Source organism: Erpetoichthys calabaricus, chromosome 9 (genome assembly GCF_900747795.2).
Source record: "Erpetoichthys calabaricus chromosome 9, fErpCal1.3, whole genome shotgun sequence".
NCBI lineage: Eukaryota > Metazoa > Chordata > Cladistia > Polypteriformes > Polypteridae > Erpetoichthys > Erpetoichthys calabaricus.
In genome coordinates, this window is record NC_041402.2 from 58,430,754 (window position 1) to 58,455,364 (window position 24,611).

Sequence of the window (24,611 nt, forward strand, 5' to 3'; positions counted from 1 at the left end):
AGTTTGGAAATTTTATTAGTTGACTATTTCTACATGCCTTCCATTTTCAATGACATACATTTTATTTCTTCAAATTGTGATAAGCTAATTGAATGTAAAATGGATGTCCATAGAATTCACAAGAAAAAATTGTATAGTGCAAATGATGGAGAAAAAAAGCCTTCACGTCTTTCTTTTTGTCTATTAAATGCAGGGTTTGCTGGTGCACACAATTCTCCAGTATGTGGATACGCCCGCCAAAGATTCACTGTATGGGGCAGGCATTTGTTTTGCTCTTTTCTTCTCTGAATTTTGCAAAGCCTTCTTTGTATCTTTGACCTGGGCAATCAACTATAGAACAGCCATCAGAGTTAAATCAGGATTTAGTACTGCAGCATTTGAGAAACTGATTTCGCTGAAAGCTCTGACTGACGTCTCTGTTGGGGAGGTAGGTTTCTCTTGGGCAATAGTATATTTTACAGTTTTTATCAGTACATTTTTTGGCATACAGGTACTAAATGGTGCCTAGTTGTGTGCAGAAAAGCTGGCAGCTTCATGCTATAAGAATTATAATGGTTTGTATTAATTGCACTAGGCAGGCAGTGTCACCTTCTTTAGTGGTTACAAAGTAAGACTAACAAATGCACGTTTATAAGTTTCCTTCACACCATTGACTCCATGTGTTAACCAAGGAAATCAGAACAAGGTTTCAAGTCAAAAATAATGTTTTTTTAATTGAAAAATGTGTAGCATATTAACTATAAAGCAATTTGTTGTACCTATGCTAAAAAAATAAAACAATACTTGTATTATGCATCCTGCAAATACAAGTTGTGACAAATTAAAACTGCATAATTAAAGCTACCCAAACAGAAAATAGGCTATTTTTTAGTTACAATTAAAAGTCCATTTTAGAACACGCTCGCTGAGTGATCACACCTACTACACTTGTTGGCAGGCAACATGATGAGATGAGTTTCACCACTAGGCTGAACCCAGTGTCTCTCTACATTCTGCATTGCACAATATCATTACGCTATCTTCACTATCCAGTTTGAAAGTAAGTGAACAACAATTGGTAATCAAACTTTTCCTGTCAAATGTGAACATATTGTATCAGAGTCACAGAATAATACTAGCAAACTATTCATAAAAGTGCATTAGTCAAACCAAGGTTCACAAATGAGCAGGAAAGGTTATAGATAAAGAAGACCATTCAGCAACAATAACTAGAAGTTTATAAAGAGCAATGAAAATATTTTTGTTTAGTAAAGTAAACAAAAATAATTTTTTACATTTTGATTTGGTTTAGTATTTTCTGTGATAACTCTGAATAACAAAATGTGTGGTAGCACAGTGGGTAGTTCTGTCACCTCACACATGGGACATCCTGGAGAAGCCTGCACATGTCTGTGGGGGTTTATTTCCAAGTACTTTGATTCTTCTCCCACTTCCCCAAAGACAGCCAGATTACGATAGCTGGCAAAATTGAAGTTGCCCCTTCGAAATGAGTGTTTGTATAAGTAGAACCAGTAATGGATTGGCACGCTTTCCATGGCTGTTTCCTGTCTTGTGTCCAGTGGAGCCATGACCTTGTATTGGAATACGTTAGCTTGAGAATGTGTGTACATGTGTAATAAAATATGCTATTACTGTCTATGATTTTCACTGATTTTAAAAATTGTAATTACAGTATATCCATGCTTGGGTACTTCCTAAGCAGCACTACTGAATTTTAGAGGTAGGGAAGAATTTTATTCTGTGCTTCCTGTCTTGCTATATGGTTGCGAGACATGGACACCATCTAGTGACCTGAGATGAAGACTGGACTCCTTTGGTACTGTGTCTCTTCGGAGAATCCATAGGTACCGCTGGTTTGACCTTGTATAGAAATGAGCGGTTGCTCACAGAGTCCCGAAAGAGATATTGTGAAGGAGCGTCAGTTACGGCACTATGGCCATGTTGTGCAATTCTCCAAGGGTGATCTGGAACAAAGGACCCTCATTATTCAGGACCCAAGCAGCTACACCAAGCCAAGGGGACACCCACGTAACAACTGGCTGTGGCAGATAGAGAGTACTTTCCAGAGGGAGGGACTGGACCGCGTGTCTGCCTGAGGGGTTGCCAGCTGGGATCCCCAGCTGTTTTGTAATGTGGTGAGTGCAGCAACACGCTATACCAGTTCGTGCTCCCCAACCTAACCCAGTGACACCATATTTCCAAATATTGCATGCTATATTCAGGAGCTATATTATCTAATCTGTATATATAAAATCCTAAGTCTAAAAGTGCAATGATTTTGTGCAACGATTTTATGTGACGTTTTTTGTGATGCTTTAAATCAGGCATATTTTAAAAACTACATATATATGTTTGGTATCATTCGTTTCAGAATTTATTGAACTTTAATGTGATGTTGTTAGATTTTCAGATTCTTATTCCGTTTTTAAATTATAAACTAAAAAAATATCAAGAACTCGCATCCCGCGAGACGAGACTTTGTGCCAAGAGATTTAATCACGCCGGGGCCGGAAATAAAATACAAAGAGTAGGACAGCTGCTGTACAGGCTTTTAAATGTTCGAAGCACCGCGCGAGATGCTGCATCAACATCAACAGCAGCAGCAGCAGATCGAGCAAAGAGGAGGTAAAAAAAAACTTTTGTATCACCGTTTAAAAGGGGGTTTCGGAGGAGCGACCGCGTCTCCTTAGGGTGCGTTCAGCCCCCCTCTTCACAGGCCAGAGGGTTTGGGGAGCAAAGCGAGCAGGGGGCAAACCCACTAGTAATTTATAAACTTACAATAGTTGATCAAACACAAAAATAACCAAAAAAAATATTTTGCTGCTCATATCCTTAAGTTTTTTTAATTATCACAATATTAATACATTAATATTTCTGCATATCTACTGCTTTGAGTAGTAATTAGGACAAGTTGTCTGAAAAACCTGATGTTTGAAATAAAAAACATGTCAAACAAATACCAGTGATAACCATTTGAAACTAAGTAGCTTGCTGTTTAATCGTGTTGTTGTTTTTTTTGTTTGTTTAACAGGTGCTTAATCTGCTTTCCAATGATGGATATCGACTGTTTGATGCAGTTATATTTTGTACTTTTTGCATCACTATGCCAGTGCTCATAATTTTGTGTGTTATCTACTCATGTATCATTCTTGACTTGACTGCTCTCACTGGATTTGTAGTATACATCATTTTTATTCCTGTACAGGTAAGTTTTTAAAAATTCCAAGTAAAAAATATGTATAAGTGTGACACCCTGTGCCCATTTAGAATGTAGTGCGCCCTGGTAAATCCTATGCAAGGAAATTCTCCACTTGCCAGTTTGAACTTCCAGCTATGCAACCCTGGAAATATCTTTAAGCTGTCAGCCTCATGTTGAGTGGGTAACCCTGTGCAGGCTGCATGTATAGCACTGTCTACATACAAAATTGACATTTTTAGAAGAATCGTGTTTATTTACCCAGTACTGCCAATTGCAGTGTGTTAACACTATACATTTTTTGATATTTTACCGTCCATGTTAGAGACATGATGTTTGTTATAAAGTGGAGAAAAAATTGCTAATGATCTTAACTTTCTTCTTTCACTTTCAGTTCTTGATAGCTAAACTGACAGGTTTATTTCGAAGAAAGGCCATCCATGTGACTGATAAACGTGTACGAACCATGAATGAGCTGCTGACATTCGTAAAACTGATAAAAATGTATGCTTGGGAGAGTTCATTTGAGCAGAACATCACTGGTATGTAACATTTCTACCTGTATGTTACAGTACAACACTCATTTCAAGTGTGAAATCAAATAGACATGATAATTTTAGCTATTTTGCAGCACATTGTTTTCTGCATTTCATGGTTACTCAGCTGGAAATCTGTTGATGAAAGTTAGCAGTTATAGCTTTTGTTTTTCTGGATTTGAAAGCTAAGTTCACCAGCATAAATGTATGAAAATATTTTGTAGTCAAATGTAACAGTTGGTGGTCACAGTGAGGACTATGAATAACTCATACACAACTCACCAAAGCCAGATTTCCCAGGAAATTTTTATGTGTTTCATAGAAGGAGCAACTTTACAACACCATGAGTAGCACTGGCAGGTTGCTGATTTTTTCCTTTCACCTTTTCTACACCAAATTACAAGGATTTCTGTAGTTTTGCTAAACATGTTTTCCAGTTGTTGCTCAGTAGTGGCCCACAGGTTCAGTACCCGATTAATGGCCAGTCAACTGTAATCTTCTTCTGACGTAGCAACCTACTCATATCTTTAGTTTGGTGCATAAAAGCCATTGTAATATTCCACACCTGACTTCTACTCCCAAAGATCACTGTGGACCTCACCTTAGTGGCCTTGGTTCTCCAGTTTCGTTTGATGAATTAGCTTATATTTGAATTCATAATTATTTTCAAGTTTATTTCAGTTTCCAAAACTAGTATTAATTCTAACAGCAATATATGTTTATTTTTAGTTTTTGCTTGAGTTTTAGATACATCTCAAGAACAACTGTAGACCATGAGGCTGTGTTTCACTGTACTCCTTAAAATCTGCCATTTCACAAGATCCAGTAGACAGGCGAGACTCCACAAACATTGAGAACATCTTCCCCTTATTATTCTTGTTAGTCTGAAGATACGGAAATTTCAAAATTATCAGACATGTTGACAGCGTTTCTGTGCCCACTAAAAGTTTGCTTTTACCACTCATTCACTGATTACTTTCTTTGAACGCCTTTCTTCTTCATTTCTCTAAAAAAATCATTGTGCTAACAATTGTGGAAAGTCTTCAAATTTTTGGTTTTCTTACCTTTTAACTATTTGCTGCAGACAATGCATTTAGATTTGCCTAAGTCTTTATTAGATGTGACATGTTTTCAGACAGAAATTACTTCTTTGTGTCTACCTTGAAAAAAAACCTAATTTCTCCATATTCCCATATTCTCTCATCATTCTTTAATCTCTTTGAAGGTACATTTACTATTCCACTACATCACTACTTTAGTAACCTTGAAGCTAAATGTAAGAGAACACCTCACATTCTAAGGCTCAACTGTGTTTTTTGATCCAAACTGAAACATCTAAAGCACTAAGGAGTTTAAAGAATACATTTTATTAAAAGTCAATTTTTGGGTGGGATTTTTTTTCCATTGATCCTTCTCCTCCTCACTCTTGAATAGAATGATGGATTTTTCTGACTATGATAGTGATATGTTATCTATCATTGCTGTGAAAGGAAACATGAAATAATTTCTCACTGTTGTCCTACCTTTTTAGAGGTGCGGAAAATGGAGAAAAGCATCTTGGAAAATGCAGGCTACCTCCAAAGTGTGAATACATCTGTCTCCACTATAGTCCCCACACTGGCCACTGTGCTAACATTCATCGTTCATACATCCTTGAAGCTTCCTCTGTCTTCCTCATCTGTAAGTATCTAAAAATGTTTTTTATACATTCATTTACAAACAAATATTTCATCACATATATGAGGCGTGACTCAAGGTTTTGCAGGCTAATAAAGTAACTTACAGTAACCCATACTATCAGCAGAAACCTTACGTCATATCCAGACTAGTAAGCCCGCGATTCGCCAGCGAATCGGATATCCAAGAATGGCAATCAGTTTCTGTTCCGTCCAATATCTGGACGGATGACATATCATGGAGGGTGTGTGCGTCTGGGGACATGTCATTTAATTACATACGCATATCAGTAGTAAAGCGGTCTCGTTTTGTGGAGACGTGATTCCGTTGCCTTCGCTGACACCGACCGCTGGCAGAGTGGAGCACAGCAAGTTCAGCCCTGCGTCCCGCGTCCATATCCGGTCTACGCCGTGTAGTTTGGACGTCTGGGGCTTCTGTACTGTAATACTGTAATGTGATTCACATATGCGCTGAATCCTCTTGTTTTTGTTTTCTCTGTCATGGAGGGTGGGTGCGTCTGGGGACATGTCATTTAATTACATATGCACATCTGTAGTAAAGCGGTCCCGTTTTGTGGAGATGTGATTCCGTTGCCTTTGCTGACACCGACCGCTGGCAGAGTGGAGCACAGCAAGTTCAGCCCTGCGCCCTGCATCCATATCCAGTTTACGCCGTGTGATGCGCTGCAGTGCAGCAATGCGCGTGCGCCTCGATGTGCCCAGCGCCCTGCGTCCATTTACTGTTTACAACCTTCGGTTAGTAAGATGGATGTGTCCAACATGGCTCTTGTTGGGCGTGTCTGTGTGTCATGACTTCCTAATACGAGCAGTGAATGTGGCCTAATCTGCACCAGCTTTGATGTTGCACACTCAGACAAAGATGGCACCTTTACACCACCAGCAAGTCCCCCTACCTACAATAAGAACTCAGTGATGTTTACTGAACCACTGTGGTGCACAAACTCAGCCAAACAAGCCTTAAACAGAACTCCTGAGTGACCCTTCACTCTTCTGACTCCAAGATAGCGACATCACATGCCCATTTATACACTTGTACAGTTTACACCAGCCTTGAACCTTGCTGCTTTTGAAATTCATGAAGGAAATCTTGTAAAGTTAAGAGGTTACAGGACGTTGACTATAGCTCATCCTGTGAGTGTATCTCTTTAAAACATGAATACAAAGCTAACAATGGAATATTAGTGCAAAAGATATTCACTTGATGTCATTAAAGAACATCTCATCAGAATGTGGAGATGCAATGAACCACATGGCATTAGAACATATTACATTTTGGCTGTCACAATAATGAGACATCACACAGATAAAGGTTTGGGGCAGCCACCCGTATAATGAGGTATCCTGGCTGCAACGTTGAAAATGCAAATATAGAGCACTGATGTGCATACAACAGAGTCCACAACAAGACTGACACATAGAGGAAACGGTTAGACTTTTAAAGGGGAGGACCGGAAGTGAGGTCATATGGGTCTGGCTCAGGATCATCTGCCATTGGTTCAAGCCCGGAGGTGAAATCACAGGGGCGGGAGCTGGTAAGGTCTTCTTCCATTGGCTTGGTCCCGGAAGTGACATCATGAGAGCCAGGTGAGATCTCCCGGGAATGGTCTACAGGCAAGGGAAAAAAAGAATCAGTGCACTCTGCCACATCCCGGCATGCCTCAGAACTGTCTTCCTTCGAGTCCTTTAGCTGCCTCCCATGCGCACGTGTGTGACATGGCATTACCCGACTCTAACTCCATTCTCAGTTTTGGTTAGTTGATTCTGTTTTGTTGAATTGTTATATTTTAAAAATGCAAAACCTTCAGTGTTATAAATTGGTCCTCATTGCACTTTAGCAGCCCTCTTACTCATAAGAAATATGCTGTTGCAGTATATGTTATATTTGATTCATTTCCAACAGAAATGTAAGTGTTTTGAAAAAAAATGAACAAACATTGAGAAGCAGCTGAAACAAAAAATAGAATATTCTTGCAAGTGGAAAGGTTTAATCATGCTGAAGGCCAGGCTCAGGACAGTCCCAAGAACCCCCCGTTGTTTTTGCAGCTATGAACAATGCAAACATGTTTTTTTTTACGATTTAAATGTTTTTCTTAATTAAAATGTTTCAATACACTTTGATTAATAAAAAGTTAATACACGTGAGAAATGTATTTGTTAACCTACTAGTGTCATGACTTCTTCATATCAGACCCAGAAGACCATTTAGCTTTGAACGTGTTATGGCTACTGTTTCATGGCTGCTCCTGCTGAGTTAATTGTTGTCTTTCTTTTTGCAGGCTTTCACCGTTATTTCAGTTTTCAATGCAATGAGATTCACTATCGGCGTTCTTCCTTTTGCTGTAAAAGCCTTTGCAGAAGCGAAAATCTCATGTGCAAGATTAAAGGTATTCATTTCACAATCAGCATCAATCACTAAATGCAAATCTAGGATTCCTTGGGGCAGTACACGTGAATCATACTTAAATAGGATTTCCTGTTCTAGGTAAAATTCAAAATTTAATTTTGAAGGAATGAATGAATGACTGACAACATGGCATTAAGGTTGACAACTCTAGGAAGATCTCTCTCTTCTGTTTTTCTAATGTTTTTTCTTACTTCACTGCCTAGTGGCACAGTCATCTTGAGGCTTCTGGGACTGAGTCTTGTCATGTAGAGCTGCTACATTGTGTGAAAACACCTTGGTGGTACAGCAGGAAATCTTGTTCTGCGCTGTATGAGCCGTACACTCAGTGATTTCTTTTTGAAATGCAGCAGTTATTAAAGCACTGCATATTTTTTATGTGTGCTTAGTTCACCTGCTTAAAAGCTTCAGGGACCGTCCCAAGCTGTAGTCAGCTTTTGTGAAAATGGCATATTCTCAGAGTAGTCAGCTTTCCATCCACATCTAAGAAAAGGACAAACTGATAACACTACATGGCTTCAGAACGAGCGAGTGTACTTGTATCCATATGAGAGCTACGCAGTGCACTGCTGATTTTGGTTTTGTACTAAATGTTACCTGAAAAGAGCTCTGGCTCCATATAACCCTACAGGTGTCTAACAGCATTCATAAAATATACTGTATCTATGATGTCATTTTTTTTTTTCTTGTTTTTGCAACTGTTTTTTTGTTTTGGTAATGGTTGTGTTTTTATAGATATGCTTATCTTATTAATGGAAGAATGTATTGTGCAGTCCACAAAGTAAAATAAAGATTAATTTATTGATTGATTGGCACAGAATGTGTGTTTGCAGTTGAAAGGTAAAAACAACTTTTGAGACCTCTATTTATTTCTACGGAATCACCCTTTTCACAGATTCAGTATGGAATAATCTGTGATAAGCAGTGATGTTAAAATTACAGAGCATTCTCTAAATACTTCATTTGATTTTGGATTGGAAGTGCGATCAACGGGGGACGTCACAGAGCCCAAACCCCAGACAATATTGCACTGACACAGTTCCAGGTTCAAAGCACAAACTTTTACACCTCAGCAGCAATATGTTTCTCTCTTTTTCTTTTTATTCTTTTTCTTTCTCTTCTCCACTACTCCTCCCAGAGGAATGTTTTCTGTCTCCTTTCCTGGCTCCGACTCATCTGGATAAGGCAGTGTGATTCCTTTTATTGAAGACAAAGGAGTACTTCCAGTGCCAGGGCATTGCCAGTTGGAAGCACTTCCAGGTCATAAGAGAGTCCTATAAAGTAAGGAGTGCAGCTCCCTGCAGCACCCACTGGCAGCACCCATGGACCTCAACAGGGCTGCCCTACTGGACTACAGTTCCTAGCATACCCTGTGGGTGTCTGAATGGGTACTGAAGCCCAGGGATGTCGCCATCTAGCCAGTCCGGGGAGCATACAGCTTTGATATGGAGCCTCCCTGCCAAACTCTCCATTGTATTTGCCTCCCGGCCTGTTAAAGACATAGGGCCAATTCCGGCAGGGACGCCAGCCCAAGCATGCATTAATGAGTTATATTAGACAGCAGTGGTGTATAAAGTACCCAATGGCTATGCATGAATAAAAGTAGAGATACTTTTCTGGAAACTGTTTCAAATATAAGTAAAAGATGCTCAAGAAAAAATAATCAAGCAGAAGTTTTGAAGTATCTCATGTTAAGTGTAATTAAGTAACAAAAGCACAAGTAAGCATAGAATCTCTCTGTTTTATATATATTCAAAAAAGTTCTTATACACCTAAAATAATGCAGCCTACCTTTTTTTGTGTGGGACTTGTATTATAATTAGTAAAGTATGAGCCAAGTAAATGTAGCTTGAAGCATTGGCATTCAGCATGAGCGGACATCTTATAGACTGTGTCGTAATTTAATGGATATCATTCTAATAAGAGATGCATGCAGGCCTCCTCTGCATTCAGAAGGAACTAATCTTTTCCTTTTGTAAAGCAATTTTTCGAAATGCCAAATAACTTAAATGGAAAACATTTTTAAATGTTTCCTGGCCCTAGTAATGCCCCCCATTATTAAATAATTTTTAATGAAGTGTTTTACCTAGATTTTATCAATTTCAGTTTAATTTCCAAAGGAACAGCCTTTTAGTTTTTCCAACCCATTCATGATTTTTTTTGGAGCCGTAATGTCCAGGATAATGTACAGTAAGTGACCCACAGCATGTGAACGCACAGCGAGCCCCGCGCCCTTCGGCAGGCTGTCGTGACACAGCAGTATCAGCTCTGAGAATGCCAGAGACTAGGACTGTGCTGTCACCAACAACATTCAGCCTTGCCCAGTTGTACTTGGAAGGACTTCATAGACGACCAGGTGTTAGTGCCAGCAGTGCACATTTGAAAAGCAGAGGAAGCCAGCATTTTAGATAATTGACTGAGCAAAGCATTGTACATATTTGCATAATCTATTTTTTCTGGATTAATACTGCAGAAACAAATGGCATTTTGGCTTTTTCTAACCCGCTTAATCCAGACCAGCATCACAGGTTCAGAGCCTGTCCCAGCTAGCACAGGGTGCAGGGCTGGAACAAACGCTGGACAGGGTGCCAGACCATCACAGGGAAAGCACACAAACACACCCACCACACACTAGGGCCAATTTAGTGTTACCAACTCACCTAACCCATATGTCTTTAAACAGTGGGACAAAACCAGAGCACCCAGAGGATACCCAAGCAGACACAGGGAGAACATGCAGACTCCACATAGGGAGGACCCAGAATGCAAACCCTGGTCTCCTGCACCACTCTGCCACCCAATAACAAATGTGTCTAGCAATATACAGTAAATATATATATTTACTAAATACAGAGTAGCAATACATCAGAGTAACAGTAGCCAATTGTGTTAGATACTATAGTGAAGTAAAAACTAAAGCAGACAGACAATATAATACTCATATACTCAATAATGCTGGGTGGGGGTCAATTTGTTTCAAACCTAGTTTTGTTAAACTTGACTTGCTTGTATAGAATGTTATTTGATTTTAATAAATTTTAATAAAATGTGAAAAAAAAAGAAAATGTAATACTCAAGTAACTAGAAATTAGAACATTAGACCACTCTAGATGAGAAAAGGCCATTCAGCCCAAAACAGCTCCCTTCCAAAAAAACATCAAATCGAGTTTTGAAATTCTCTAAAGTCTTACTGTCTACCACACTACTTGGTAGCTTATTCTAAGTGTCTATCGTTCTTTGTGTAAAGAAAAACTTCCTAATTATTTGTGTTAAATTTACCCTTAACAAGTTTCCAACTGTGTGTCCTTGGTGAACTCATTTTAAAATTACAGTCTCGATTCACTGGACTAATTCCCTTCATAATTTTAAACACTTCAATCATGTCACCTCTTAATCTTCTTTTTTTAATCTTCTTTTGCTTAAAAATATTCCAAAAACATACTGAAGTACAGTAATGAAGCAGTACTACTTAGTTACTATACACCAGTGATAGATAGATAGATAGATAGATAGATAGATAGATAGATAGATAGATAGATAGATAGATAGATAGATAGATAGATAGATAGATAGATAGATAGATAGATAGATAGATAATCAATATGCTGGTTTAAGGTGTCAAAAGCCTAAAGAACTAAGGATTTTAAGCATTTTCTGTACTTTATATTATGCAAGAATAATTTGAAAATTAAAATCAGGTTCACAGCAGACGTGATCAGAAGCCCCAGTTTTAATTTGAACAGTCCTAATATCAGGCTATGCATCCCGGTTTGGCTAATCAGCTGTCACATTTTTTCCGGGACAGCCCTGTTTTTATGCATTGCGTCCGTTTTATGCCTAGCTTCCCAAAATTGAACAAAGTGTTTAGTTTTTCCCATTTTGTCCCATTTTTTTGTGGCTGAAATGCGAACAGAACAAAGCCTTGAATTTTATTTCAGTCCACCACACACACTGGATTAATGAGTTGTGTCCCTTTTTGCAACCATGACAATCTGGCCAGCCTAGAACAGATGAAAGCAGATGGTGGGATATGACGTCAAATAGAAAAAAAACAACATTCAAATCACCTTAGTACTGTAGGATTAGTAGCAATATTATTTTTCAGTTTCTGTGCATACTTTAACCTTAATATACACTGTTTTTTAAGTGGATGTGGGCAGATTTATAAAGTGGAAGGCTGGCTGAATATATGAAGTGCTTATGCTGTTCAGCAGTACCCTGATTTATTTTGATCCACTGTGAAAGCTGTTCTCTTGGTATAAACCATAAAAAAATATGCAGTTATATAAAAAAAATCACTGTGAAACAAAAGTTGCAAATAACATTTTGAAACAGAATTGAATGTGTTCTGATTTTGATTGTAATTTATATATTAAATGGCATTGATACAACTTATAATATTATCTTCTTCTGCCTCTAATTAATCTCTCTTTCAGAAAATTCTCCTTCTTAAAAATCCAGAATCCTATGTCATGCAGTTAGAAGGCTCTCCAAATGCAATCGTCTTAGAAAAAGCCACTCTGTCTTGGAAGAGGCCACATGACAAAGCTGCCCAGGATGAGAAGAACAATGGTGGAACAAAGAACCAGAATGGAGCTGTTTACCATACGCAGGACACTGCTAATTTGAGAAATATAAATTTAACACTTAAGAAGGTACTGGGCAAACAAAAATAACATGTGTTCAGCAAATGCAGAATATTTACCTTTCAGTTCATATTAAAATATTTAATAATGTCATATGAAAGTATAATTTTTTGTCAAGATTGTTAGGTCAATTTGCAGTATCTATACTTTTTGAACAACATTCTTAATATGTTTTCCATTTCATGAAGTGTAATTTATTCAACATAACTAGAAAACAATAATTGACAACTACCTGAGTTTTAAATTTCTGTGCACAAGACTAAAATTGTTGGCTCAGAATTGTTAAAAGATGAAAATGTTGCTCCATCCTTCATTTTACATCGGTATAGCATTCTTGTGTAAATTAAACACACAATCTGAGGTATAAGAGAAGAAATCTCAAAAATGTAAATTACATGCAGGTATTGTCTCAATAATACGAGGGATGGAATGAAAAGCAAAAATAGATTGTCTGAGAATCTCTACCGTCAAAAAGGCATTAACTCAGTTTTCTATTTGGCTTTATTGCAACGGGCTTTAGAAGAGAGCTTGTGAAAGATTTAGTAAGCATTTTTAAACAGTGTCTTTTGTTCTCTCTCATTTTCCTTTATCATTATTTCCATCTGTGAAGGTCAGGGTTTTAGTTACACACAGAAAGTGATTTAGGTTTTAAAGAACCTGGATATTTTACCTCTTTCCAGTATTTTCTATATTAAATCATACATCTAATTAACAATTGCTGCACACTGTATATCCATACTGTATATGTGTGGACAAGCTTTCTCAAATAAAGGTTCTGATCAAAATGTATGTGTTTACCAAAAATGTGGTCATTGTCCACAAATTAATAAACCACAGTAAAATAATATTATTATCAGTCATCATTCTAATGCAGTGTTTCCCAAACTCGGTCCTGGGGGCACACTGTGGCTGCAGGTTTTTGTTCCAACCAGATTCCTAATCAGTGACAACACCTGATAACACTGATCTCATTTAATTAGCTGGTATTTTTTTTTCTTTTATTCAACATTCAGAAAAGCACAGCAGCATGATTTTTACATTTATAAGACATTTAGAAATATTTCTGCTTTTGCTATAGATTTAAATGCTTAACTCTCTTTTGTTGATTTCATTATACTTTGCCCTTTCTCTGTGCAGTTTTCCCCCTTTGTTGTATCTTAATAATGACAACTTAAAACGAGCAGAGCAGACACGCAGGCAAACAACACTAAATAACCAAAGGCTGCAAGTACTTTAGCAACCGACCCACTAATCAGTAAATAATGGATTAATTAAACAATTAGAACACCTAGAAAAGTAGAATGAAAATCAAGATGAAAATACTGTTTTAAAAAAAAAAAAAAACATTATTCCTATATAACTGCTTGGTACATTTTATTTATTTATTTTTTTTCTTAGCAAACTTAGCTTTCTAATTTCTATATTGTTCCCTAAAAACAGAACTTGGGAAATATCAGTTCACGTAATTAGCCCAGGAGTTCAATAAAAACAGAAGCAGGTTGGAACAAAAAACCTGCAGCCACAGGGGGTTCACCAGGACCGAGTTTGAGAAACACTGTTCTAATGTAATGACTTTGTATTTTTTTATTTGTCACATATTTTGAACATTATTTACAATCAGCACTGCAAAAAATGAAATCCAAGGAAGCAAAAAGTTTTTATATCAAGCTGTAAAATCTTATTTTCCTTGTTGTAAGATTTTATCAAAAATAGCTTATTTCAATAAATCTTTTTTCCTATTGGCAGATTTTTTTGCTAAATAAAAGCAAAACTATTGCCATTGAAGTTTATTTTTTCTAGATTTTGTATATGCTATTATTATGATTACTATCCTAGGCCCCCTTGTAAAGAGCTAAAATGTACAAAATAATAAAGCGTGCAATTTTTCTGCCATCATAAATTGCTAATGTAAATCTCAAATTATTTCTTCTAGGGAACATTGTTAGGAATTTGTGGGAATGTCGGTGGTGGAAAAAGCTCTTTGATTTCAGCCATTCTAGGTCAGGTGAGACACATTAAACCTTTTTCATTTATTTTTACTTTTCATTCATTCATTTTTTTAGATTTGTTTTCATTTAAAAATACATTATTAAGATGTAAAAGTCTTTGTCTGGAAGTATTGAGCTTTAGAACACTTCATTCTAAAATGTAAAATGTCAAAGGTGACTTCTAACAAAGCAAAAAATGAACAAACAAAAAAGCAACCTGCCATGAGATAACAAAAAATGAAACCAGATTAATCAGTGGCATCACTGTGGTCAGTGCTGTCTAACAGCTCCAGAAACTGAGGTTCAGATCCTCATATTCACACTGCCAGTTTGCATACCTGAGCCCATGAATGGGTCTGTTCATCTCAGGCCTGGGGACCCAAATGTCAAAGGTTGAAAGTGGAAGTGTGAAAGAAAAAATACCCCATTTCCCATTTTCCAAACCGCCTTGTCCTGAACAGGGTTTCATGGGGTGCAAGACAGGGACAAACCCTTGACAGGGCGCGAGTCCACCCCAGCCACCCACTAGGGCCAATTGAGCATAACCAATCCACCTAACCTGCATGTCTTTGGGCTGTGGGAGGAAACCGGAGTACTCGAAGTAAAACCATGCAGACATGGCAAGAACATGCAAACTCCATGCAGGGAGAACCCAGGGCACCAACCTTGGTCTCATTACTGCGCCATTGTGCTGCCCAGAAAGAAGATAAGAATTATTAATCTATTATTTCTTCTGCAGTTGTGTTTTCTAGGTGCTGGCCTACATTGTTTGGTTTGGTTAGGATATTAATTATCCACCATTAGATATTGGTGATGGCTATATCAGTGCAGTTTTGTAGAGCTACAGAGTCATTCACAAATACCTCACTGCCAGCACAGCGCTGAATGTGTAGACCGCAGATTGCAAGTGTCAGCAAATCCTGTGCCACCAGTCATTCAGTATTAGTGAGGACAGCCAAAGTTCAGATGAGTTAGTAACTATCATTGTCTGTGATACCCTGCGTGGAAGGAAGGAAGGAAGGAAGGACGGAAGGAAGGAAGGAAGGAACCAAATGGTAATCGTGTTATAACTTAATCTGTGTTATCGTGGAGTTTTACAGTATTTTTGTTTTATTATTGAACTAGCTGTCCCACGCAGCTCCACCTGCATAGTAGTGAAACAGGATAAACTTTAAAAATCAATTAAAAAAATGTAATAATTTATATTGAGAAGAATTTATATTGATAGCTTTCGTATCTGAGGGCCTCTTGATATGCAATATTTTTGGTTTTGCTATCAGGGGTGAGAATGTAGCTGTGATCTCTTTGCCAAAAATGTAAAAAATTGGCAAGGTATCTCTGGCCAAGCGGAAGGAAGGTACGAACCAACATCAAACATTGCCACTGTATCTGATCATGTTCAGCTCTGATGGGAGAGCATCTCCCACGTGGGGAGAAGAGCAAGTGTCCATGATATCTCTGCCAATGAGCAGGTACCCTCTGTCTCTCAAAAATGTTACTCTTTAACAATTTCTAGATGATAATGTATGCTGAACAAACAGGTTTCGCTAGTTAAGGCGAGGCAAGGTACGCTCCAGTACACGTGGAAAGAGGTAGAGGTAGAGCAACTCGAACGGAGGCTGGTACGGGAGTGACGAGGGTCCTGCCCCCCCTCCCCTGGGCCCACAGCCTCTGTCAGATTTGCACAAATAAATCACTGCCACAACCAAACTATTATACTTAGCATGATGAGAGAATTTGCAGAATCAATTGAAATGTTCTAACAAATTATAGAAAAAGACCCGATCTAAATCCGTTAAGTAGTTATCTCATGAAAAGAAAGACAGACAGACAGACAGACAGACAGACGTTGGATTTTATAGATATAGAGATGTAAAGCAAGGGTCACATGGAATGAGTCACTGCAAAGAATGGACACCAATTAGTTACTTAAGCTGACAAAGCTCTTCTTTGGTGTGGCATGATACGACAGTTGCTTTTGACACTCACATTGCATCATGGGAAGCACCACCCAAGAATAATGTGAATGGTTATGTTTGCACCTGCTCCTTGGGTCTACATGAAATTTTCTGAAAATACTTTTCTTTCTTCCTACATCCGAAAGACATTCAGGTATTGTTGAATTACAACTCTATTGTGGTCATGTGTTCAGTAGGAGAGCGTGACCTGTGAAAGCCTGGCACGCCACCTAAAGTCATCTCTCATTTTGGGCCAGATTTTGCCAAGGTCAATTTTGTTCATTCCATTGCCCACCCAGTTTTGAAAAGAGAATGAATGGAAGATTATATTTAAACACATTTCAATGTATTCATTAAGACTGGTACTTTTCTGAAATTGTCCACAATTGTAGTAAAAAGAGAGGTTTATTTTTTCTTTTGCTGCTTTGTTTCAATGACTTCTTGTCCAGTTCTGCTAGGCTTAACTCTTCATTTGTCGAGGCACTGCACAGTTTATCACAAGTGACTGCTAACAACTGTGATACAAGTAGATCTGACAGACCAGTAACACAACTCCTCCTTTCAGATGCACCTTCTCCATGGATCAGTAGCAGTAGATGGGAAATACGCCTACGCATCTCAGCAGGCCTGGATATTTCATGGGACTGTCAGAAGTAACATTGTCATGGGGCAGCCATTTGATGAGAAGAGGTATGCAATGGGGACAAGCAGGTTGGATTTCATTTAGAGCAGGAGAACAAACTGACAACTGTTTTATTTGTTTCCTCCACTCAAATCAAACACCTTTCTAACTACATTCCTGTAGGCCATTTATTACGTTTTGCTGATCACAATCGGTGTTTGCCAGGCTCGCTTGACCACCAAGATAATTACTGTAGTTCCCTTCACACTGTCTTTAACTCAGGCAGCACAAGTTTTATAAATGGAAGAAACCTTGCCATGCTCTGATGAAATAAACATCCAGAAAGCCATTTTCATTAGCCCCTAAGCCACAATATATCAGACATGTAGCTGTGTACTTAAATATGAATGTGCCTGAATTGCGACAAAGACAAGAAAAAAATATTCTTGATGATGGAAATAAACTCAGCAGGGAAATAATTGAAAGGAACAGAGGTGAGGCGATTAAAAAAAACTGTAGAGAGAAACCAAGGCGGTGAATTTTTCTGTCACAAAAGGGTTTCCAGGGAAGCAACGCAAATGATAAGATATGCCCGACTGGCGGTTGTCGCTTCTCTAAAAGTCATTATTGTATTGATTGCAATTTTGCAAGAAACAAAAATGATTTCTTTTACAATAGGACTGCATGCTGCCAAAAAACCCTTAAAAAGAAGAAGAAGAAGAAAAAAACATAAAAGTGAGCACTAAATGTTTTGTGCAGCAGCTTATTTGTACAGCTTTGAAACATATGTGGTAACACATTTTTCGCTGGTAGCCATGTATGCCTTCTAAAGCTTTAGAGAAGGGCCATGCTGCTTTATTATTGTGGAAAATAGCAGGCTTATACAATCCAAATAGACTTCAGACTGAATGCTATATGCTATATTCATATAAAGCTGTATATACAACAGACTGGAACAAACAGACCCTCCATAACCAGTTACTATACTGGTAAAGAACATTCCTTCATGCCTTTCTTCTTCAGTTTTAGCACTGATTTTTTAAAATCTCTTCAATCATAAACGCAATTCCTTTTACAGTTTCCTCCCCCATGTCTCTCTTGTGAGACATACTGTATCATTGGGATGATTGCTGTGAGGAAGTGGCTTTGCACATGTTCAAGAAAAAAAAAATCAAGTTAAAAAATTGTATGAGTGAACTTTGCATTGAGGACACAACATGTAATAAGTCTTCATTCACTAAGTACTATTGGCTACAGGGTCATATTATGGGCCAGTTGTGGTGTGTGTGTGTTGTGGATATCCATCCATCTCATAGAAAAACTGTACATGAAGAGCTTTCAAAATGATTATTATTATTATTAGGCTCATTAGATCAATTGTTTTTTTTTGCTGTTGGAGCATGAAAGGCCAAGTGACCTACTAAACACTGCTCACCCAGTTTGATGCCCATCAGCATAATCCCTTACATGCCGTAAAGCTTTTTAATACTTAAGCTTATTAACAAAAATAATAATAATGTTGAAAATATTGGGCTCCAAACTGAGAATGTTATCACATTCTGTGGCCTAGGAGATGGACAGATATCCACAGTACACACGCCACAGCTGGCCCATAATACGAGCCTGTAGCCAATACTCAGTTCAGTTAGGGCCTGCTACATGCACTGTTCTCCGTGGTAAGTGCTCTTGCACAATTTTACCGGCACCGAAGTAAAAGCTCCTTTGTAACCAGCAATGGCACAGTATTCTGTTAATTAATGACTAATTTAGCACCAAGGTCGCACAAAGTTGTTTTGAAGTAGGAATGTTTAAACGTTTGTCCATTCATCCACTATTCAGTGCTATATTTCTATTACAGGGAACTAGATGGTCTATGCTTACAAGTTTACAGATAGAGATACTAATTCTTTTTTTTACATTTTTAGATATCAAAGGGCCATCTATGCTTGCTGCCTTAAGCCTGATCTGGCCATTCTCCCATATGGTGATATGACAGAAGTAAGCCTTTTTCACTTCACTTTATTTCACAGATACATAAGAACCCCTCTCTCAGATGTATATGCATATGTATGTCAATAGTGAACAATTAGCCCTTTTCCAGATGGGATTAAATAATAGTGTAATTAGGCTAACTGCTTCAGTGAAAGCAGCAGGTGCAGAGAATTTCATAGAAAATTAATTCCTAATTAAGTTGTAGCGTTATTGCATATTTTACTCATTTGCCACTTTACATAGAAACAGCAACTTGGGCTAAAATCATAAGCTGGGTGAAGCTTGCAAAGCATTCATTAAGAGTTTCAAATCTGATCTGATCACACATTTCTAGATTTTCCCGATACAGAAGCTGAATGCCATTTCTGCCCATGTCCATTGCCAGTCGGCTTTATATGTGTGTCTACTTTAGCTCAGTTGTAGGTCTCTGTATGGAACAGAGCTTCAGATCTACTGTGTTAATGCCATATGTTCCTGCCTCCCGGTGAACCTCAACCCAGAAACCCTATCAATCATTGGCTTGACACCAAACCATCTCCACCTGCTGACTAGCCTGCTCTTTACTCCACGAGTGTCGAACTCCGGTCCTGGAGGGCCTCAGTGGCTGCAGGTTTTCATTCTAACCATTTTCTTCATTAGTGACTAGTTTTTGCTGCTAATTAATTTCTTTTGCTTTAGTTTTAAATAATTTGACTCAGGCCCCTTAGTCATTTCTCTTTCCTTAATTAGCAGCCAAACAATAATGAGACACAAAACAAGCCACCACATGACCAGCTTACCTTTGCCCATCACACAACATCTGAAAATAAAGAAAGGTGAAGGTCTCAGTAAGGTTGATCTCTCAGGTCACCAAAACATTTTGGCGATGTTCTTAGAAAAAACAGAAAAATCAACAGTTTTGGAAATGTCTGCCGTGGCAGAATGAGAGCAGCAACAAGCCATGGAATTAAATAACAGCAAGAATGGGCTTCTCATTAAGAGACTGGTTGGAGTGAAATTGGTTGAGTTTGAAATCCCAGTTTAGCTGGTCATCTGTTGCCTCGTTTCACATTTCTGTTGGGCTGTCATTTAATGAAAACAAGAATAAATTCAGAGGACTGAATCCTTAAAAACAGGGCTATTAAAATGAAGGGAAAAGGAGTTCATTAGCAGTGAAAACTGATTTCTGATTAGGAAAAGAGTGAGAATGAAAACATGCAGCCACTGCGGCCCACCAGGCCTGGAGTTCGATACCCATGCTTTACTCACATTTGAAGACAACAACAACAACATTTATTTATATAGCACATTTTCATACAAAAAGTAGCTCAAAGTGCTTTACATAATGAAGAAAAGAAGAATAAAAGACAAATAAGAAATTAAAATAAGACATTAGTTAACATAGAAAGGAGTAAGGTCCGATGGCCAGGGTGGACAGAAAAAACAAAAAAAAAAAAACTCCAGAAGGCTGGAGAAAAAAATAAAATCTGTAGGGGTTCCAGGCCACGAGACCGCCCAGTCCCCTTTGGGCATTCTACCTAACATAAATGAAATAGTCCTCTTTGTAGTTAGGGTTCTCACGGAGTCACTTGATGCTGATGGTTATACAGAGGGGACTGAAGAGGGACAAAGGCAGCCTATTAGGCTCAAAGTGAATAATATTGCCTGTTAAATTTGAACTCTAAATGTAGGGAATGTAATTGGAGGCTTTACAGAATAAACTGAACCAACTGCGAGATGTGAAGAAAGTGTTTATCCACCTCTGCCTCGGCAGACTAATACATGCACATGGCAAGGTCTAAAATTAGTTAAACACAAAGACTAGCAAGTAATATGTCTCTGTTTTACAAATTATTACCTAGAATAATACAATGTGACCTGCAGAATTTCACAATTTTATTATACTTAATTCTTTAGCTGAATACATTCCATCAGTTTAACTTCATATATTCATTATGAGTTACCCAAATCTAAACTATTTGTGTAAAGAATAAATAGTTGCACATATGTTCAGTTAATGAGATAATTATACAAATCAAATAAATTAATGCTTTATGAATTAAGGGCCTGAGCAGACTGTGCTGCATTAAACCCCTCAGAGCAAAAACCTGGCTGCCCCACCAGTCCATGGAGAACCACAGTGGAGGTTCTCATTGTAGGCAGACTCTTTATTTACGTGTTGCCCTAAATTTGGAGGTTAATTAGACTTTTAGATTCACAACTTCTGAGCTTCAAATCAAGGAGACTAATTAGAATGCAGTTTGCAAGCACTGCTTAAAATGCATGAAATGTTTGTTTTTCTGTTAAACAATCTAGATTGGTGAAAGAGGCCTGAACTTATCAGGGGGGCAGAAGCAGAGGATAAGTCTGGCAAGAGCTGTCTATTCAAACAGAGACATTTTCCTTCTGGATGACCCTCTGTCAGCTGTGGATGCACATGTTGGGAAGCACATATTTGAAGACTGCATTAAAAAGGAACTTAAGGGAAAAACAGTCATTCTGGTTACTCACCAGCTACAGGTAAGCAATTGGCTCTGCGCTAAAGATGAGTGAAACAACACTGCTGCTGCTTATTTTCTTGTGTTTAAATGCCAGAAGCACTCTTTTGAAAGGCTGCATTAGCAGACCCAGGACTGCAAGTGCAGAGTTAAAGGAGAAATATAAACTGACAGAAAGCAGTGATAACTATCATAAACATTACATTTCTGAAGCATTCACTGATCGATTTTAATGTAAACAGCAAAACGATTTAATTCCTACTGATTGTCTAAGAACGTGCTGACAGCTGGAAAAGTTCATGACACGTGATATCCCTTTGTATCCTTCCATTTGATGAGTCCATTTTTTTAGTTTCAGGAAGCCAAGGCCAATTTCTGTAATGGTGCACATGCACTCCTCACACTCTCACCAGGTTAATTCACAATTACCTGGTAACACAACAGTCATGGATATGGACATGAACCTGCAGTTCCTGGAGAAAAACCTACACAAACACATGGAGAGCATGTTAACTCCATACAGACAGTGATTGGGCTGGAATTTCAGTCCGGTACACAGTAGCGGTAACATCTCTGCCACCGAGATGACCCCTTTCTCTTTAAATCCAGCATAATTTCAGAACCATTGTGCTTTAAAGAAGCATAGGTTTCATTTAAGGACTTGTGACTCAGAATATTAAAATGAAATGTTTCTTGCTTGCAAATACCAGAATATGATTCAAATACAATATGTGAATGCTTTGAATAAAACATTCTTTGACTAAGAAACTAAGTACATGGCACCATAAATATATTGTAATATTCGTTGTGGCCCACTCATAGCAAAGGAGAAGTGCAGCAAGATGAGAGCCTCACAGTCAAGATGCCCAGTTAGTCACCTAAGCTGAGCTGCATGCCAGGAGCCTAAATGGATGAGATGTGTCTGTGACCTAAATGATGGTGGGTACAGGGCATCCACTTTTTCCAGTTATCTTATTCAGTGGCTCTTTGCTCAATAACTTAGCAGAGAGTCATCTGCTTCAAGTCCCTTTATTGCATTTGGCTGTAGAATTATGACCAACACCAATATGCTTTGCCCATAGAGCATTTAACTTATTTCATTCATTTATTTAAACAAAGGAAGCATAAATGCAAACCATCCATCCATTTTTCAAAACTGGGCATCCTGAGCAGTGTTGTGGGAAAACTGGAGTCGATCCTAGGAAGCATTGAGTACAAGGCAGGAACAATCCTTGGACAGGGAGCGTGAAAATCAAAATATCAAATGCAAAAAGCAAGCATATTTAAAAATCGAAAGTAAAAGTCTATAATTCAGTACCTAAATTGTAATAACAAAAAACAAACCAAAAGATGGGGTATCAGTCTGTCACAGTTACATTCACATGCTCACTCACACTGAGAAAATTTAAAGATGCCAGTCAAACTTGGGCAACCCATTTGAAATTTTACAGGATAACATTTTGTCACAAGGCAACACAACATACAACATTAAAATAAATATACCTGTCTTAGCATGCCTAAACATCAAATGAAATTGTTTTGACTAGTCCTCTGACCCCTCCACTTCGCACAGATCTCTTACAATAACCCTAGCAGTTGCTTTCTACATTTTTCCCATAAAACATTTATGAGTTCTGCCATTTATTGCCACCTCAGCCTCAACATCTGTTAAGCTTTTCCCTTTTGTTAGTTCCTACATTTTTTTCCTTTTTCCAATTGAGTCCTGTTAATTTTAGGTTTAAGATCCATGTCATGTAGGAGTGGAAGACATATGGAAAATGGCTGCTGTCACCCAACACCAGTGTTTCCTCTAAGATATTTTAGGAGCTTCGCTCACAGATTTTCCATGGCCACTCACCAAATTTTCAAACAAAGTTAAAATATAAAAATGACATAAAAATGAATTAAATTAAATCAATCACTAACCCAATTTAAAAGAGTTTCAGACAAAATTGAGCAATATGACGCAGTCTATGCTCTTGTTATTTTGTCACTTATGCTATTGTTTCTTTGCCACTTTAATTGTGTCTAAGCAGAAAACTAAAGAGAGTTCATGTAATAATACAATGAAACTGTGTTTGGTGTTCACGGATATGGTTGACAGAATGTCTTACTGCATAGTGTCGGGTAGCAAGTGCTTCTGGGAGAAATTTTTATCTACTCTGGGACTGATAGTATAATTTGCAAAATATGTTTGAAATTAGGATCTTTTAATGAGGAAATTCACAGAAAGCATGGAGAGACTGTTAAGTGGACCATCTGAAGTGACATTTGAACCAGAAACCTCATATTGATTCAGTCATAACATTTAAAACTCAATAGAAAGTTTTGTTGAAAAAATCTTAATCTAAACAATAACAGGAAAACAGGAATGAATTTACTCAGTGGAAATAAGCAACACCTGATGAAGTAAACGTTTTAATAGATAATGTTTTGCTGGCTGAGAAACTAAACTCTTGAATGTTGGCTTTCCAGGATATTCATGATTATGTTGCCAGAAATGTGAAAGTACTAGATAGTTGGTGAAGTAAGAATTACGCTTTTGAGTTCATCAAGTGCATAAATTCAACAATAAAATCTGACACATTAAATTAAATTTGAAAATTAGCCTACCACATTTTGCTAGTCAATGAATCAACTGACATTACAGTTTCAAAAATGTTAGTTTAAGGATGAAACCAAATCCATTCATAAAATTGTGCTTGTTGGCTTAACAAAATGAACAGCATCTGACAGATAATTTATTCTTGGGGCTATTCAATAGTTTTATGCAGAAAAAAGTTCAATTTCAGCCAAATGTTTACCTTGGATGGCGCTTCAGTCATGCAGGGCAAATGAAAAGATGTAGCTACAGACCATTCCACACTTATCAGAGAAAAGTGTGGCACATCTTGAGGACCTGGTTATAAATGATGTTTTGCTAAGGACTATTTAGGCCATTTTCTGCAGGTCATCTGTTAAGAAGGCAAAATGTGAAGGACTTGTCAGAGGCAGATGTGACTGCGTTTAAACCACTAAGGTCAGGTGGCTATCCAGATATTTCACAGTAAATGCTGTGTTTAAGAACTGTGATGTATAAGAGAAATACTTCCAAAGAT

The 24,611-nt window shown here is 37.9% G+C and overlaps 1 protein-coding gene across 2 annotated transcripts in view; it reads left to right on the forward strand.

Annotated features, from left to right (window-relative positions):
- The window catches only part of abcc12 (ATP-binding cassette, sub-family C (CFTR/MRP), member 12), a 133,765-nt gene that overhangs the window by 38,074 nt on the left and 71,080 nt on the right, over positions 1–24,611 (forward strand). For both annotated transcript variants that reach the window (XM_028809643.2, XM_051932022.1), the window contains 10 exons: positions 194–427; positions 3,032–3,205; positions 3,591–3,738; positions 5,264–5,412; positions 7,706–7,813; positions 12,267–12,485; positions 14,410–14,481; positions 16,988–17,112; positions 18,970–19,042; positions 21,332–21,535. In XM_028809643.2, coding sequence (XP_028665476.2) covers positions 194–427; positions 3,032–3,205; positions 3,591–3,738; positions 5,264–5,412; positions 7,706–7,813; positions 12,267–12,485; positions 14,410–14,481; positions 16,988–17,112; positions 18,970–19,042; positions 21,332–21,535 — 1,506 coding nt within the window. The remainder of the gene's footprint in view (positions 1–193; positions 428–3,031; positions 3,206–3,590; positions 3,739–5,263; positions 5,413–7,705; positions 7,814–12,266; positions 12,486–14,409; positions 14,482–16,987; positions 17,113–18,969; positions 19,043–21,331; positions 21,536–24,611) is intronic.